General features: G+C 41.5%; 1 protein-coding gene across 6 annotated transcripts in view; it reads right to left on the reverse strand.

Moving 5' to 3' along the window:
* Positions 1-19,176, reverse strand: part of PIGN (phosphatidylinositol glycan anchor biosynthesis class N) — a 111,377-nt gene that overhangs the window by 91,187 nt on the left and 1,014 nt on the right. For 4 of the 6 annotated variants that reach the window (XM_082320806.1, XM_082320805.1, XM_082320808.1 and 1 more), the window contains exons 2-3: positions 3,454-3,508; positions 2,136-2,395 (exon numbers count right to left, since the gene is read on the reverse strand). In XM_082320806.1, the coding sequence (XP_082176932.1) occupies positions 2,136-2,395; positions 3,454-3,508 (315 nt within the window). Of the gene's footprint in view, positions 1-2,135; positions 2,396-3,453; positions 3,509-19,176 lie in introns of those variants that run through there. The other 2 variants (XM_082320807.1, XM_082320810.1) reach the window with 2 other exon arrangements.

Genomic DNA, 19,176 nt, shown 5'->3' on the forward strand with positions numbered 1-19,176 from the left:
CACCCACCATCCCTCACAGCTATCACAATATTGCTGAAAACCAGATTTTTCAAGAATATTTGTAAGAGAAAAGACTAGGTACTTGGCATATATCAGCCAGCAATCTGCTCCAAGCCTAATGGATATTTATTATTCATTTTATATACCTACTAAAACTTTGTTTCTATTTATAGCACATTGCTAGAAGAATGGCTCTTGCTCATTTAAAGACAATCTTTCCTTATTAATAATGCAGTCATTCCCAAAGCGCTCCACCTAGATGAGACAAGTAATCTGGCTGTTACGCTGCCCGCTACTATAAAGCGGACAAGAGACCGAACACTTGGCACTTAGGAATGAATGTGCAAAAAAAGTGAACTTTTATGTTAAATTGCATATACTCTGAGTTAATATTACTGAAAAAGGAAAGCTCAGACAGCAATAACTTGGCAGAATAAAACACTTCCAGCAACCAAGATCTGATCTTGTTGACCTGTTTACAACGTTAACTTATGGAAGTTGTGTAGCTCAAAGGTTCGGTGACAAAACACCGAGCCTCTTGCTTCGAAATTGTAGTAGCATATGTAATAGAGGTGAAGATATGCTCTGGATTGCCTGGCCCTCCACCCTTCAGAAGGCACAACATGCCACGTGTTTTTTTTCTTTTCATCATCTCTCACATACACATGCTCACACACACGTATTTACATAAAGAATGAGAGACAACGAGAGAAATACAGATGGCACTTCAAACCTCCACTGGCATTTTATTCCAGTCAGTGGCCTACCAGCATCTTTGCTTGTTACAAGGCAGTTCTTCCCCTCCATTCACCCAGGTACTTTCAGTGAAGGTGAAAACGTTTTACTTCTATAGATTTTGAAATAGAAAGTCCGTAACTCCACAAACAAGGTAGAGACAGCTAAAGTGCAAACTTCCCAGTACTGAACAAGCTAAATACATGGTTTAACTTTTTATTTCTAGATAGGCATGATAATGCTGAATGGCCGAAATTGGAAAACTCAAACCACTTAATGGCAAAGATGTCCGTTGTAACTCTTTCCTAGCCACTACCCACCACCACTCCTAGTGATGGGGCCATTATGGCATTCACATGTTGTGATGGTGCAAAAGACCAACAGTTTTACTGCTAAGAGAAGAAACTGCTCTGGAGGAAGTGTGAAGTCCACTGCTAAAAGACGACATGAAAAACTCACACTGATGTGGCAGACAGTACCTTACAAAAGCACTACCAACAGGAGAAGCAGGTACAAGTAATCCCATATAAGCTGCCAAGTGCTGTAGCAAGGGCTCCTCAGATTGCTGTAGCTGACTGCAAAGGCCCTAACAGCTTCAGATGATTGATTATTAAGGTTTGCTCTGATATTCAAGCCAGACCAGTGCTATTACAGAAAAGCAGTCTTATTTAATACTGTCTACTTTTTTTAGTCTAAGAAATTGTCTTATGACCAAATAATTATCTTGATATAAGGGAACAGGGAAGGTTGGTGAACATTAGTTTTAAGCACTCAAGATATGACTTCTAACACTCTTTTTTGACAGGATTAGTTTTTCACAATCTTAAACCAAATCACTCCATTAAGCAATCAGACACACACTAGAGAGCACAAGGGAGGCAGCAGGGTCATGCATGCAGGAAGGGTGGAACAAATAGGAAGTGGCAGCCTGCTGTTACATCCATTCAGGCCATCTTTTTTAATCACTCCTTAAAAAGCTTCATCAGTAGCTTAGAATTAGAAGACAAGCACGTTAATGAACTACTACTACTAAACTGAACATCCAGGAAGCAGTTTAAATTAATGACTGTTAGGCTTTCAGAACTGATACCATGCTAATGTGAATGAAGAAAGTTCACACTCCTCTCAGTTACTGGCTAGCTGTAGTTTTCAGAGGACAACACTGACTCAAGATACTCTGTTCGTGGTTTAGCAGCTTTACTGACAACAAGGGACACCAACTCAAATTCATGCATTTCTGCAGAGCGTAACTCTGCAAAGTTTGTTACTTCAAAGGCAGAGGGATGGCAGTACCCAAGCCATCACAGTTGCTGTCATTCCTCTTGTTCTCTTTTCAACATTATAGAGCTGCCTCCAGAAGCTAAATCTACTGGATCAGTAGCATTTTCAGACGGACTTACCGCAGGTAAGGTGCTTGGGGCGTATCGTTGCTGTTCAATTCATACAGCGAATCTGCCCGCAGACCATCAGCAACAAAGAGTACGAGACGTTTTGCTGGAGGTGGCAGTGGAGTCTGCTGAGGAGTCATACCATGAACCAGGGGAGAGCTGAAGTAGATGTCAAAAATGGAGACCAAGAACACACAATGCACAAGGAGACCAGCGAGTATGAAGACCGGTATACGCATGGCAACAGCGGGCTGGCAAGGCAAAGTCCAACACTGAAAGGGAATGAGAAAAATAAAGTTAAGCAGATGAGACCATGTGGTACCATAACCACAGTCATTACCCAGGATCCCTAATCAATCTCTGCTCCCAACAAGTTTTTCCCCAGAAGTTCTGGTCAAAAGTCACTGCAGACTAGTTCAGAATTTCAGACAGTCATTATGTCTCAGCAACTCATCTCTGGTGTTTAGTGGGGTATCAGATGGCTTCAAAAGACCATTGAATCAAGCCAATTGTTCGATATTCAGCAGTTTTTTGTTACCTACATCAGTGACAGAAGACTCCGACAATGCAATGTCTCCATGAACATACTACCCTCTACCGGCTGATTGCATGACAGTGTGAGGTCTGGTCAGGCAAATGCAAGCCAGAAACAGGTAGGAAAGCCTTCCTATAGCAAACATCCATCCGAAGTTGCTTTTTCTGATTTTACTATCAATTCTGGGCTCCTTATATTCTGCCTGGAAGCACAAAACTTCTTTTAAAGGAACAAGGATGCTCTGCTGAGTGCAGAACACTATTCCTTTTCTAAAACAGGTGACAAAAGCACAGCAGCTGAAGGATTAGGTTCCATGGATAATGATATTTCCTTTTTGAATGTTTTTTCTGCCCTGTCATCCTCTGAAGTCAGGTTAGGGATACAAATATGCTTAAAAACAGGTACACTGGAAATGTACATGTCTGCCATGTGTACTGAGGGGTTCATATGATGCCCACTGAAGGCAACACAAATATGTATACTGACTCAGTTAAGTGTGGGATCTGAGCCTGAAGGAGGCTTAGTTTTGACAACGTACTATTAGTGCTGTCCAGCCTGCTTAGTTATTTAAATATTAGCTAATTATCAACCTTAACAAAACAACACCTCCACTCACCAATTTAGAAACATGTTCCTAGCAGCCTGGAAGGTTCAGATATTCCGTTACCTACGTAAATACACACCTATCTCTAAAAGAAACTCTCTGTTTCAGAACCTAGTTAGTGCTTCTAAATGACAATATATAAGTTTATCTTGTTACTTACAGACAATATATAAGTTTATCTTGTTACTTACAGAATTCCAGTAGCTGGACAGACACAGACAGCCACCACAGGGTAATACTATTATTCTTATAAAATAAAAAAAAAGGCTTTACTACCATGTAACCTTAACTCTGATCAAAACCCTGAAAGATGGTTTTAAAATAAAAATTTTAAAAGGCGAGGAAAACCAGAGGAAAAAAACCACACATGCTAAAAAAAAAAAAGACTTGAAAGTTAATATATGTTATTACTTACTAATCCAAAGAAAATTCAGACCTGCATGCAACTTAACCATAACTTCCAAATCCACCCATTTTCCCTACTAAAACACAGATGCAACAACTCCGATCCTAATAAGAAACATTAATATAGTAATTTCTCATTTTAGAAATTTGGCGAGAAAACCACATAACAAGATGGAGATAACTAAACACAACATTTCAAATAGACACTTAGTAGTCAAGCTTAAGTGATCAAACAAAAACTTTTCATTAATCAGAAACTTACATGCTTCTATTTCTACAAGTGAGATTCCAAGTGAGACTTGGAATATTTGTAAACATCAGTTTGTTTATTTTTCATTTTTAAGTACTCAGGGTTCCTGCATGAATTTAAATACATGAAACCACAGTCACAGAGATACCATTAAGCTGAATGCCAGATCTCATTTTATTCAATCAGTTTTATTTTCCATAGGGCTTTTTCTTTTGATGTAGTTGTGCTTGATAAGAGAATCCAAACTATTCATGCCTTAAACTGATGAGACTAAACACCCTACTAAACAAAGCAGTTACTTCAATCAGATACTTGCTGTTGTATACTCCCAGTGCTACAATTCTACAGCTTAACATATTCTAAATTCTTCTAACTACAGTATTAGTAACCTAATCTGTTTTCAGCACTAGCTATTTCTCTTTGCTTTAACTCTCCCCAGGCCTGAGCCCTTGCTTGCAGCAAAAAGAGTACAATCAAGACAATTCAAATTTAATGCTGTCTTAGACTATAGTGATCTACAGAATTAATTAAAAACAAAACAAAACAGATACTTTCTTTTGCAACCACAGTTTGACTACATTACACTAGACTATTCAGCTGGTCACAACATATCCAACTGCTCATCACCATCAGATGATTTCAAGACAGGCAGCTCCCAGAGCACCTGCTTCTGCCATGTCCCTCATAGCTGCTCCTTCTGCCTCTAGCTTAGCCCACATTGCTCCTTTAATGCATGACTTTGTGCATCATCACTGTGACAACGTTGTGAAGAGCATCCTATCCTCAGGCTTACAAATACGTTCCCACAGGTATAAAGTGTTTGGAAAACTCCTAACTGCATCTCAGCTGAATGCCAGAATGGCACCTGGTGCCCTCTCCTAACAGCAGTCTTGCTTTCAAACTACTAAGCCATTGGGCGAGATGTTGCAAACGAGCACTCGGCTGTGGTTAGAGAAGGCTCCAACTCAAAGAACAAAGTTTAAATACAGTCAGCAGCAATCCTAGAGAGGCACCAGTGACATTCTACACCTTTTCAACAAGTTACAACTAAACTTGGTCATTGCCAGCCCAAAATGCCTAAAGTTCATTTAGGACAGCCGATTTATGAAATCCATCCTCTTCAAAACATTCAAAGTATCATGGAAGAACAAAACATTTCCAGTAACTGTTTTTCAATGGAAAAGGAAGTTCTTTATCACTGCCTGGGTTTCTCTGGGACTTCCAAACCAAAGTACCCAATTCCACCCCCTAGGACAAACACCCAAGACCAGGAATTTTTGGACCCAACTTTCCACAGGCCCACCCCCATCTCAGTGTCAGCTCGTCTCAACACATGCTACGCCACTTGGAGTACACCCCCATTTCTTCTCAGCCCGCAATACTGATACATATTTGACTATTGAGAAGGGCAAAAGAAAAGTAAGCAGGCACATGGATGACATTTCTTGCAGAGATCCTGTTCTCTAACAGCTGAGCAGGGCAGGCGGGAGAGATCTGACAATGCAGAGCAATGAGATTGTGCACATTAGTCCTCTCAAAGGGAGACGATGCTCAGGGAAAGGGCAAGGTTTGGGTCCTTGAATGCAGAGTTAACTTTCTGTTCTCACCCATGATGGGGAAACATTTGTTTGCCTAAAAGGTATGGCAACATGAATGAAAATGGGCAAGTTAATTTCCAGAGAGCTTTTCTTAGAGACTGAAGACAGCCAGATGGATCCCCCAGGCACGCTGCCTGTGACAGACACTGTAACCACCATACGTACGGACCAGGTTCTGAGCCACCCTACTGCAGGTAAAACAGTAACCAAGATAACATATTTAGTCATTCATATTCACTGAATTGCAAAATTATGTATCAGAGACCTGAGAAATACTTGCATCTGGAAACAAACAGAGAGAGATATTAATGAAGTATTCCCTGTCAAAGAAACGCCTTCACTAGGCCCCTCTGAACTTGCAAGTACCACGGCCTAGGACAGACACGAGTGGAAGCCAGTTGAACAATAGGCTGAAATGGCCCCTTTGCGTATAAAAAATAGTTTGCATTTGAGAAAGAGCTTGTCTAAGTGATCCATTGCTGTGCAGAAACAGGCCTTGGCTGATACTGGTTCATTTCCTGGCTGAATTGCTACCAACTGGTACTTCACACAGTTTTTTAACTAAAAAAAGCGAGCAAGACAGGAAGTCAAAGAAATCAAAAAGAGCATCAGAGGTACCATTCAGAAGTCTTCTTCAGTGTGCATCTACACTGGTAAGAAAAATGAGGGTCAGTCACCCCAGCTACAATCTAAGTTAAGGCCGACAGAGCTGACAAGGCCAGACCACCAGCATTTCACTATCAACACTGATATTTAATTGCAAACTTTTGGATTTCAACTGTTAGAATATATGTCCTGAAAATCAGAGGATAACCCTCTTCCCTAATTGGAAATGCAAAAGTCACCTGAATTCACATTTGCAGGTATTTAAGCTTCTTAAATCTAGGATGGGCTACCACCTTTCATTCTGCTGTGGAACAAGATAATTTTGTCCATGCATTTCTAGGTACTTGATATGAAGAGTCAGTAGTTCAATGAATGCCAAAACAACAGAGAAAAACCATCTCTTCTTGGAGCAGCCATCCATCCCCCGGAACCCTACTATTAAAAGTTGATTTACCATGGATCACTGAACCATGAAAGGTAAACCATCAAGGAAGAAAGTGAAGGTAAAAGACAGAGGGAGGTCTAGGATTTGTGAATGGACCTCCACAGAAAAGGATTAATGCTGAGCAATATTTGTGCTGTATAATTGCAGCATTTGTGGCATGAACAGAAGAAAAAGATGAGTACCTCTCGCTTCAAGTATAAATTGGATACTCCTCCATTGCATTCTTGCATGAGAGGCCATCAATATGGAGAGGAAAACCTAAACATTTATCTTGAAAATATCCTTTTCCTTACAAGATCTGGACACAATCTTCGTGAGTCAGAAAAAGGAGATTTAGGAAAAATGAGATTTGTGGAAAAACCTGTGTAGGTCTCCTGGGACATCTGGTTTTTTTCTGCCTCTGATATGCTCTAGCATTACACCTTTTTTCCCCCCACCCATTTCCAAGAGGAGCGGAATCATCAGTTGGTGTTCTGAAAGATGCAATGCAAGGTCTTGGACTGCAAGTCCAAGGAGGGATGTCACTTAGCAGTCAACATAGCCTCCACACAACCAGTGCAGGAACAGCTGGAACTAGTTGACAGCACCTCTAAATTTGAAAATGCACAGATCTTCACTCATCTGAGTCCTCTGCCATACAGAGATCTCTTCCACTCCTCTTTTTCTTCCGCCTTTGTGCTTTTGCATCACCGTTTGACAGGGTGGTTCAAAAGCCAGTCTGAACCTGCCGGTCCAATGTGGGAACCAAAAGCTGAACAGGATCTCATAGGTGTCCTGACAGGCCTGTCGGCATCAGGAGGAGCTGCAAATGAAAGCATCAGTGTCAAACTCCTCGGTGCCCAGCAGTCTTCTGGCATGCTTTTCTAGCTGGGAGGAGGAGAGAGCAGCTAACCCAGTAAAATTTGGGTGCTCAGACATCCCTCAAATCTAGTGTCGACTCTCATGCTTTCTAGGCACAGAGAAAGCACAGCTAGCACTGTGTATGCACCCGCCCTAGCAGGAAACGTGCTTATCTATATATTATTTCTCTGTATCTCACGTGAGATACAGAAATGAAATCCAGGTTCTATGGGACACCACACAAAGGAAAAAAAGTATTCTACTTTTCTCCTCCTCCCTCTGTTACAGAGGTCATCATGAGCAAATTTCTCTGTAGAGCCTGGTGCTTGACGGTTCAAGGCAGAAACTTTGCAAGACATGCTAAAAGGAAGAAATAACAAGGATAAAAGGAAAAAAGTGGATTAAGCACTAGCTTATAAGAAAAAGCCACAGCCTGTCAAGGGAAGAAAAATAAAAATGTATTAAACGCACACACCCCTTCTCACTTTGGAGGACAAGGAGCCAGATCTAAGTATTTATTACTAGTGCAAAAATGTCTCTGCCCTCAGGTGCCTGGCCATCCAAAAAGTGGATAAACAAACTGTCACTTGAAAATATATCATACATCTTTCTGTCAAGAAAACTTAAGCCAAGGATACTTCAGCATTTTTGTGTCCTCTGATACTTTCACAGGCAATCCCTTAGCAAGTGACTTAGTGCACTACCTCCCACGGTCCTTACTTTCACAAAGCAAAACACGAGCTTTGCCCAAAACATGACTGCATTATTCAACTTAATTCTGTTAAGCCATTGCCTATCACACCAAGAGGAGAGAAAGAAGCTTCTAGTCTTGTAGATAACAGAGGAGCATGTTGCAACCTATTGGCCACATGCCATTTCTTACTGTCCATCCAAACACATCATTTGTTATTATACAGTTCAGACACCCAATTCACCTCCTCTACAGACTCAGCCCAACTAGTAAACTATGTATCAGACTCAGATTCATTTGTTTCTATATTTTTTCTCCTGTCAGCACTGCCTAAACTAAATACAGAGCCAATAATGATACTGTCCAACCTCCAGTATGTTAGAATTTAAACTATCCCAATAAGGTATTTTTTTGTTCAAACAATTTGGAGCCAACAACGCAAAGCTGGCATGGGTTCTTAAAGACCCTTTTCGGATCCTTAACAGAAAGGTACCAAAGATTCAGCAAGCTCCTCACTGCCTGTTAAATACAAGTTGTCCACATGAACAGAGCAAGTAGAAAATTAGCACTGCCCCGGCTATGCTGGGGGCTTCAGTAGGCTTCAGAGCTTTGTTGAACCTTATACAGTTGGCCCCGGCCCAACGATCCAGCCTGTCCAGGTCCCTCTGTAGGGCCTTCCTACCCTCCAGCAGATCGACACTCCCACCCAACTTGGTGTCATCAGCAAACTTACTGAGGGTGCACTCGATCCCCTCATCCAGATCATCAATGAAGATATGGAACAGGACCAGCCCCAACACTGAGCCCTGGGGAACACCACTCGTGACCAGCCGCCACCTGGATTTGACTCCATTCACCACCACTCTCTGGGCTCGGCCGTCCAGCCAGTTTTTAACCCAGCGTAGAGGGCACCCATCCAAGCCATGAGCAGCCAGCTTCTCCAGGAGAATGCTGTGGGAGGCAGTGTCAAAGGCCTTACTAAAGTCCAAGTAGACAACATCCACAGCCTTCCCCTCATCCACTAAGCAGGTCACCTTGTCACAGAAGGAGATCAGGTTGGTCAAGCAGGACCTCGCTTTCATAAACCCATGCTGGCTGAGCCTGATCCCCTGGTTGTCCCACATGTGCCGCGTAATGGCACTCAAGATGACCTGCTCCATAACCTTTCCCTGGCACCGAGGTCAGGCTGACAGGCCTGTAGTTCCCCACGTCCTCCTTCCGACCCTTCTTGTAGAGGGGCATCACATTTGCTAACTTCCAGTCATCTTGGACCTCCCCAGTTGACCAGGACTGCTGATAAATGATGGAGAGTGGCTTGCCAAGCTCCTCTGCCAGCTCCCTCAGTATCCTCAGGTGGATCCCATCTGGCCCCATGGACTTGTGAGCATTCAGGTAGAGGAGCAGATCAGTGACTGCCAATTCTTCAACAACTGGGGCTTCATTCTGCATCCTATCTCCATCTCCCAGCTCAGGGTCCTGAAAACCCCGAGGATGACCAGTCTGACTATTAAAGACTGAGGCAAAGAAGGCATTAAGTACCTCAGCCTCTTCCTCATCCTTCATGGCAAAGTTTCCCTCTGCATCCAACAAAGGAGGGAGATTCTCCCTGGCCCTCCTTTTGTCACTGATATATTTGTAAAAACATTTATCTTTAACGGGCATGGCCAGTTTAAGTTCTAGCTGTGCCTTTGCCTTTCTAATCTTCTCCCTGCATAACCTCACAACATCCTTGCAATCCTCCCGAGTCACCTGCCCCTTCTTCCAAAGGCGGTAAGCTCTCCTTTTTTCCCCTGAGTTGCAGCCAAAGCTCTCTGTTCAGCAAGGCCGGTCTTCTCCCCCGCCTGCTCGACTTATGGCACATGGGGACGGCCTGCTCCTGTGCCTTTGAGACTTCTTTCTTGAATAACATCCAGCCTTCCTGGACTCCTTTGCCCTTCAGGACTGCCTCCCAAGGGACTCTCTCAACCAGACTCCTAAACAATCCAAAGTCCGCCTTTCTAAAGTTCAGGGTAGCGGTTTTGCTGACCCCGCTCCTTACTTCTCCAAGAATTGAAAACTCTATCATATCGTGGTCACTGAGCCCAAGACAACCTCCGACCACCACGTCGCCCACCAGGCCCTCTCTGTTCGTAAACAGCAGGTCCAGCGGGGCATCTCCCCTGGTTGGCTGCGTAAGGAAGTTATCTCCCACACACTCCAGGAACCTCTGAGACTGCTTCCTCTCTGCTGTGTTGTATTTCCAGCAGAGATCTGGTAAGTTGAAGTGTCTCACAAGAACAAGGGCTGGAGATTGTGAGACTTTAGCCAGCTGCTTGTAGAATACTTCGTCTGTTTCCTCATCCTGGTTGGGTGGTCTGTAACAGACTCCCACCAGGATATCCGCCTTGTTAGCCTTCCCTCTGATCTTTACCCATAAGCACTCAACCTTATCATTACCTTTGTTGAGCTCTAGACAATCAAAACACTCTCTAACGTACAAGGCCACCCCACCACCTCTCCTTCCTTGCCTGTCCCTTCTAAAGAGCTTGTAGCCATCCATTGCAGCACTCCAGTTGTGTGAGTCATCCCATCCATGCACATGAGCAGAGAAGAGAGCGAGCAGATGCAGGGGAGCAATCGTTCTGAGAGACAACAAGGCAGAACCAGTGGACACCTTTCTTAAAGTCTAGGAGATTAAAGAAAGAAAAGCAGCAAGGACCTCCTAAGCGCAATGAACTATTTTTCCAGAATAAAGTGATTCACACAGATTAGAGAAGGGTTTTTTGGTTGGGATGTTTGGTTTTTTGATGTTTGGGTCTTTGTTTGGTTTTTTTCCTTCTCAGAATCCTGAGAGAGAAAGTTCAGCTCCCAACTGGTGGCAGATGGGATGAAGAGACCCTCTCTTTCTTTGTACTTGCACCTATCAAAAAAATACAAAAAAAATCCTGCTATTAGCTGCGAGTTCCTCACCAACAGTCATGTCAGTGCAAGGACTAAAACACCCAGACTGTGTCGGTGGCAGGGGAGCAAGACAGCTGCAAGGAGCCACCTAAGCCCAACCATCAGAGACAAGAAGCAGGCAGTTTATTTCACATGAGCTTTTCCCTCTTTTCAAGTTGATCCACAACTTTCTGACAAGACTTTTTTTTTTTTTTTTTTTTCCTTTTTTTGACTCATGCCACAGAAGCTACATCCACAGTCCCAAGCTGGATCAGGTCCCTCAGCACTCAACAGAAAGGCTGACATAATTAAGTGCAGCCCCCATTTTCCCAAAGTAATCTACATCTAAGCTGCATTCCTGTGAAGTTATAATCTCTCAGCATTATTTATAAGGCAAAGAAAACCGTACTTGTACCGCAATACAATACAGTTCTTTGAGAAATGTAACATTTTCCTTTTATATTCTTCTTTCTTCAAATATGCAATAAAACATACACAAAATACTACACGGAATATGCCCCATTGGCAGAAATATTTTTTTTAAGGATAATAAAGTGTCAAAACAGGGAGCTCAAGATACATTAGTCATTTCTTTTTGAGGGATCATGCTTCACTAATACTGTCAAGTCTGTTGGTTAAGATGAAGAAAATCCATTGGAAATGCATTTTCAATAAGCAGCTATGGCCTTGGTAAGTATCTTTTACATAAAAAAGAAATAGACAGGAATGTCTCCTATGTTTCTGGCTGACTAATACATTTTTCAACTGAACCCTGTTGTGTATTTTGTAATTTAAACTGTCAAAGTGGTGACTGTACAATTTGTCTGTACATAAAAAATGATCCTTTTGCTTAGGGCAGGGGAGCAAAGTGTGTGGTCTAACTGACAGTATTTTGCATGGTATGGCAGTTATACATCATCTAAGATGGTACTAGCAGTCCCTACGCTATATTTTTACTAACTTAGATTTTTAAAGAGTTATGCTAGTCAAGAAATGCAATCAAGTCATTCCTGCTGTCACAGCACTTACACCTATTGACTGCACAAATTAATTTATACAACAGACTTACCAGCCAGTCTCAGAGTAACTCTCTCTCATATCTTTACATGCTACTTAAACATAGGAAACCCAAAATCTTCATCTTGACTTCATATAATCATACTATGAATAGAAGTGGGAAAACGATAAAGTCCCTTTTCCTCCCTTCCAAAATTTCATTTTCTTTCTCTATTGAGGCATAACATGCTCTGCCAGACAATGAAACTACAACTACAGTATTTCCACCTGCTCTTGCACTGAAGTGGCTTTTGTAATTCAAACCACCTATTTAACATTATTTTCTGTTCAACATCTTCACTGAGCATTTTACGGATTATAATAACAAATGACATCTGTTTTAAATTTTAAATGTGGTTCAGTAAAGCATATCCAAACCCGAGGCAAAGAGCTCAAAGAATATTTAATTTTCTTTTTAACATTACTTGATAAACAAAATTACTCTGCCTGCCTATAAAAGTCTCTTTTGCCAAAACTTTTCAAGGAGAAAGTTGACTATGGCTTGCAAGGCGTCAATAAAACTTCAAGTGTCCTAATACTTGAACGTACTGCAAATCAGTTATCCAATGTCAGCCTATGCAATTTTTCTCTGAATTACCCTGTAAACGTGGGAAATTGTATCCACAAGTCTCCCAGGCACAAAAACATACTTGAGAACAACACTGACAATACGATGGCATTGACAAAGAGAACAAGGGTACTTCCTTAAGAAACAATGGCTGATTTGAGGCACGAAACAGAAAACAGGAGCATCACCCTTTGGTAACACTTGTTAGCCAAGTGGAGAAAAACCAAAGAGTAGAAATTCAGCATTACATCTGCTCAGTATGCAGGCAGCTAGGAACTCAGAACTCGGAAAAAGCAAAACCCAACAACAATAAAACCTGAGTGGTTTTGCTGTGAATCAGCTGTTTCACTGGGCAACAGCATTTGAGGGGCCTATGCCTGTTTTGAGGATGTGTTTGCAAATCCTCTTGGATATTCCTTGACTTCTGAGTCATTCAGCAATACTCTATCAGCAAGTCTTCTTTGAGCACCACTGTTCTACAGCTTAACATCATATTTTCATTGCAATATGGACTGTTTAGTTCTTTTTGTGCTGCCAAGAGTGTCTTGCCTTACTCAGATTTCTCTATTCTTGCAAAAAATAAGGATTCTTTTTTCTGTCGCTGTTTTTTCTTGCCTTGTTTGGAGAGCTGGTAGACAGATTTTTCATATTACAAGTTTCATGGGATATGTTTGGGGAAAGAACGTCAGCCTGAGAGTGTCTAACAGAATCCAGCCCATCAACTTCCACGGCTCCTACGGTCAAGGGACAAGTGGCACTTAAGAGAACGCAAGCGCATGGAAGACAGCTTGCCACAGCAGTCTTGCTGTCTCATTGGAGCCCTCCCTGACAAACCAAGGCTGAAGGCCCCCTGAGATATTTTTAGAGATTTGCAATAAAACTATGCCATAAAGCACATGCACCAATACAAGCAGAACAGTTCTTCCCTTTAGCAATAAAAGGGACAAAGATCAAACTCTTTAAAGTCATACAACAAATATCAATGTAGAGCACACCGGGGAAAGGATGGAAAAAGAACAACTTTCAGCTGCACTGAGCTTTGCAAAACGAGCTTGCAAGTGTAGTCTGTATACACACAGAGAAGAAAACACTCTTTCATAAACAAAAAACAAAAAAACAGTGCTTAACATATGTCCCAGAGAAGCTGGAATGAATAAGGAAGGTTTAAAAAAGCTGACAGAAGTTATTTGTCTTTTATTAAGTCACATTTTCTTACCAATATTAACCATTACAAATAAACAAGAATTATGTCAAATAGTAACAAGCCACATCTGTTGAATCTTGCACATAAGCCTCTGAATGCCAATTTGCCAATGGCTTCAGTTTGAAGCAAAAAAAGGACTACAAGACAACCTTCTAAGCACACAGTAATACTTTCAATAAAAGGCATACATAAGTCAAATAATCAATTTGTAGGTTCCCACCCTTTCAAAAGCATCTTTTTTAAAAAGAGCACTTTGGAGCTTTTTAGTTCAAAAGTACTACTTAATTATGCTAGCCAGTTGAATATGTAACTGAATACTATTCAACTGGCTAGCATAATTGGTATTTTATATATCTTTACCTACCAAACTTCAGTTCACAGCAAAGTCGACACAGAGAGAGGTAAGTTAGGTTTCCCACCGGGAACAAAAACTCATTTAAAACCTGAGGTGAACATACACAAGGAAAGCAGTCCAGATCGGAGCTGCATTATACGACACAATTCACCGACGAGCACAGTCCAGAAGAGCAACCTGCGAGCGCAGCGGGGAGCGAGGGCCAGCGCCCGACCGGCAGCGGGACCGGCACCGGGGCCCCCCGCCCCCGCCGCGGCAGGCGGGCGCTCTCCAGGGTCCTGCACCGCTCCCGGGCTCGACCCGGCACCGCGACAGACCCCGGCCCTGGGACCCCCGACCCTGAAAACGTGCTGTCAGGAAGCGCTGCTGCGTCATAAAGAAATAAGCACCAATAATAATCTCCAATTCCTTCAATCACCAAGTGAAACAAACTATTCAAAAAAATTGCAGTAGCCAAGTTGTAAAGTGCAGGAGAACACCAAAAGGCTGGCTTACATCACCTTTAAGAGAGCATTCAAGTTCTGAAGTAGCGATGTCAGTACACACAGTATTTGTCCAAGGATGCTTTGAGGTCTAGTAAGAAATCTTTATGCAAAGGAGTCACCTCCTCTTCCACTCTTCCACTAGCAGCCATAGCTGCAAGGTGCTCACATAGAAAGCATTTTCCTAAGTGTGCATAAGACACAAAACCCGTGCAAATTATCAGTTACTGCAGCCTGAAACGCTTACATTGACTTTAGAACAAAGTTCTTTTTGCTCCTACAGCAATCTCTACCAACCAAGTCATTAACATTCGTTATCGTTTATGACATACCAATGTGTAAACACCCTCTGTTGAAACCCTGTGAGCTTACATTTGTTTTCAAGACAAAGCCAAGCCACTATTCGTTTCTGTAAGACACCTTTATTTTTCAGCTGCTGACTGACTCTAATAGAGCCAGGAAATGACTCTTGGAAACAACCGGTATTCTGCCTCTTTGCAATATGGGGCACTGCTGATTTAAAATTAAAGCTCCCCCCCCCCCAAACTTTTTTGGCAAAAAAAATGGCAATAGCTTCATCGTAGGAAAAAAAGCTCAGAGAGCAAGATGAAAACTGTTAGACAGAGACCCAGAAACCTGGAGAACACAGATGGGCAACATCTCTCCGGTTCTCATATTAAGTCTTCCCCCCAAAATGGAGCTTCCTGATCTCTCTGCTGGCAAAAGAGGGGAGCGATACAACACTGGTAGGTAGAAGATTCCAAAGAGATGACAGTTACTATTACGAGACAGGCACCAAATACAGTTTCACGTCAAGAACATGAAGGCAAAGTCTACCTATTTTGGTATCTGCTCTCAGGGAGGACACCACCAGCTAGTTTTGAGATGACAGAAGTCATCTATTATTCACTTCTGTGTAGCACTTATTCACCTGTACCCTACCATCTGTAGAAAGTTGCTTATAATTAAAAGCATGTTTTCCAAAATACTTAAGACCAGCAAGGCAAACATATTTTATTAGGTATTTTATACAAAAATAGCCGTCATGGGAGTAGCAGTTAAAAAACCAAGAGGTCTTCACAGGCACAAATACTGCAAGGGAAACAAAGCCAGTACAGCTGCGGAGAGCCGTCCTGTCCTCCTCTGCTCCTGCCCACTTATTCCCATGTCAAACCTCTTCCTTGGGCTGGCACAGCCATCTGTACAATCGTATAGTCAAACAGACTGGAAAATGGATTCAACTGAAAATAACCTCAAGGAAAAAAAAGGAAGGAAGAGTAAAGATAATTTTGCTGTAGTTTAGCTCCCCAGTCTAGTTCCCAAAACAAACCTCTGCGTCGGCACCAGGACAGGACTGCATCTCCTCTGAACAGCAGTGCTAACTCAGCATCTTCAAAGTATGTCCTCAGACTCCTACTTTCCTCTCCGAAGCCTGCATCTCACACTAGTTGTATTCCTTTTATTAACACCATAGTTTATTGCATGACCTCCTCCACAGGCAGACTCAAATCTCTCTTGTCATATTTTCCCCTTATATTTGAACATGACTGAAGAACGGCAGGCTGCATAAAGAAAATGTAAGGGTATTTCTGCAAAACTGTGCAAATACTAAACTGAAGAGGAATAAGGTCAAGCAGGCAACCCTCAAAAGCACAGAGCAGCAGCATGGAGTCAGCATAGCAACATCTCAGCAAGTTGGCCCATGTGATGGGAATAAATAAGACCTTTTCAATGCCAAGCCTTAATTGTCTTGACCTCCACAAAGCTTCAATAAAAGACACCTTAACAAATTCAGGCAAAGCAGCTTTTAATTCGAATTTAGTACCTTTAGACCTCAGAACTCCAGAATGACTTTACAATGATGGTTTTCATACTTCACTTCAGTGCACTGTTTCCCTTCGCCACCTACACTGTCCTTCACCACGGTGAGGCATGGTAAGGCATACTGTCCTAGACAGAGTGGTCTGTTACCCTCTACAGCAGGTTTCTGTGCAGCCTACGTTTCCAGACAACGCACTCCATCTTCCCAACTAGGGTGAACAAAGCCCAAGGAATTCAATACTCTAGTTTTTGTGGTGTCATAAAAGGTCATATGTTTTATTCCCAAATTATGTCTCCTCACTGAACTCTAACAGCACTTTTTCCTGTCTATTCATTCCCATGAAAACATAATAATATACACACCACGAAGCTTGAACAAGTTTTCTAGAATACTCCTTAGGCTCCAAGTGTGTTTGCTCACTGTATTTTTGATGGTAGGCTTCCAAATATCCACTCTTCACAGTAATGCTTCAAAACAACAGTTTTAGAGGCAGAAAAACACAGCCAAACTTTGATTCAAAGGGATTTTGGGGGTTCTGTTTGTTTAATTCAGGTCTTGACTTCATGGGACATTATCATATTTTTAGTGAGGCTGAAAATATTTCCAGGATCCCTTCACACTGCCGTCCTACTTTTACTTCAAATCCCAATTTAACAAACACTTTCTAAAGTCAGTTTCTCTGGTTAAAGCTATGTCTGTACTTAACACGCAAGTAACTATTAACTACTGATATAAGCTATTCCTGTTAAAAACCATGCCTGTAAAACTGGAAGGGGTAGACAGTTTCAGAGAAATGGCAGAGGTCTTTAAGCACAAACTACCAACATTATGAGTCTCAACATTTGCATTATTTAGTTCCTGCAGAATACAAAAATATTTTTCAGGTTAGAGAGTTTACAAAGCACTGAAATTCAATTTTTTTAAGGTCTGAAAATAAACATAAAAATCATAACTTCCGTAAAGTTTCTTTTGAAAGGGCGTAAAAGTTAGTCTTAAATAAACATACATAGACAAAGATTCTATCAGGTAGCTCAATTTTAGAAGACGACTTAAGCAAGAGTTGGCAGAACTCGCAGATCTGCATTACTTTAAAGTAGAAATCAGATTTGCTTCAGATTTGCCTCCACTATTTTGTTCTCTGTGCCTTGATTGGGACCCCAGTCAGACGAAAAAAAGCTACTCTACTTCACTATAGGGCTCACTAGAACACATTAATTCACACATTTCAAGTATTCAGCACAGAAAAACCCAACATGGACTCAACAATTATTCTTTTTAAATGAAATTAACCTTGTCTGTAGAAGCTGAAACGGAAAACCCCTTATAGCTTGACTTGAACTGTACGTTCACTCACTGTGAGAGCAGTTGACACTGCACCAGAGTAGAAGAGAAAGAAAGCATACTTTACACACACATGACCCCACCAAACAGCACAGAGGGAACTCGAAACTGGTCATATGTTTAAGCTCATTAAACTTCAAAGCATTAGGTCAAGATTTAACACTCCTACCAAAATCAACACAGTAAAAGCAAAGACTGAATTTTTTCTACTTATTTTCCACCTCAAGAACCATAAGTTTAAAAGTTCATGAAAAAACATGCATAGACTGAAAAAATTATTTATACACCACCACCTCCAAAAAACTCTGAAGATGTTTTTTCTACAAGCCCCTTGTATTTTGGATACTTAGCTTGACATACCTATTTTTAGAAATCAAGCCTTCCGAGATGTATTTAGGTATGGTGTTCTTCAGATATAGAACTTGAATCCTTGAAAAATCAGAAGGAAACACTAACTCCAGCAAGAGACAAAGCAACAATCTGCCTCTCTCAGAATGACTACCAAATACATTAAGAAAAAATTAATCTGTAGCTGTCTGCCTCAAGTAGACTTACATAATGCTTTATTTCCAGAACTCGTGCATCTTTTTCTGCCTTGCACATCCTCCAAGGTGCTACACCTTCCTTATCAGGTTTTCTTCTCAGGTCTCTCAAAATAATACCCCCTTGGTATACCATAAGAAACTGGTTTTAAGCATATTGCTAAAAGTACATTTTTCTCCCTATGTTCTTCAGCTCTGGAATACACATTTCAGCTGTGTTCACTTTATAACCAGCCATCCATAAATTATTTTGGGGCAACTGAGTGACATCTGTAAATATTTCAGTTAGTTTCACAAACAGAAACAAATCTCTTTCTAAGTACAGAAACAGACAAATACTTTTACATTATTTTAGGTTAGGAAGAGCGAAAAAAGTCAGTTCTTACTGTAACAGCACACAGAACTCGGCAGAAATGAGTCTCTTAAAAGAAAGGCAGAATTCAGTGTTTGAACTACCTTTAAACAACTTCAAGTCACATGTAAACATTGCCGATCGCCACTAGAGGCTGCTACAGGACATCAGTAAGTAAGTCCCTCCATTTTAAGGGAAGAGGCCGCACACCAGCATTATCAACTTTTAATAAGTTCATACTGAACATGTTTTAACCCTCCAGAAAGGAAAGGAAAAAGCACAAGATTTCTTTAGGGGTTCCTAATTCAGCCGGAGCAGCAACAGTGAAATATTTTTGTTCTTATTTTTATTGTGGCCCGAGTCAAATTTTAAAGCATTTTTCACCATACCACCATTTTACTTTATGCTACAACCAGTTAAGACTCCACTACTTACTTT

The sequence above is a fragment of the Platalea leucorodia genome, assembly GCF_965183815.1.
Source record: "Platalea leucorodia genome assembly, chromosome: 1".
NCBI classification, from domain to species: domain Eukaryota; kingdom Metazoa; phylum Chordata; class Aves; order Pelecaniformes; family Threskiornithidae; genus Platalea; species Platalea leucorodia.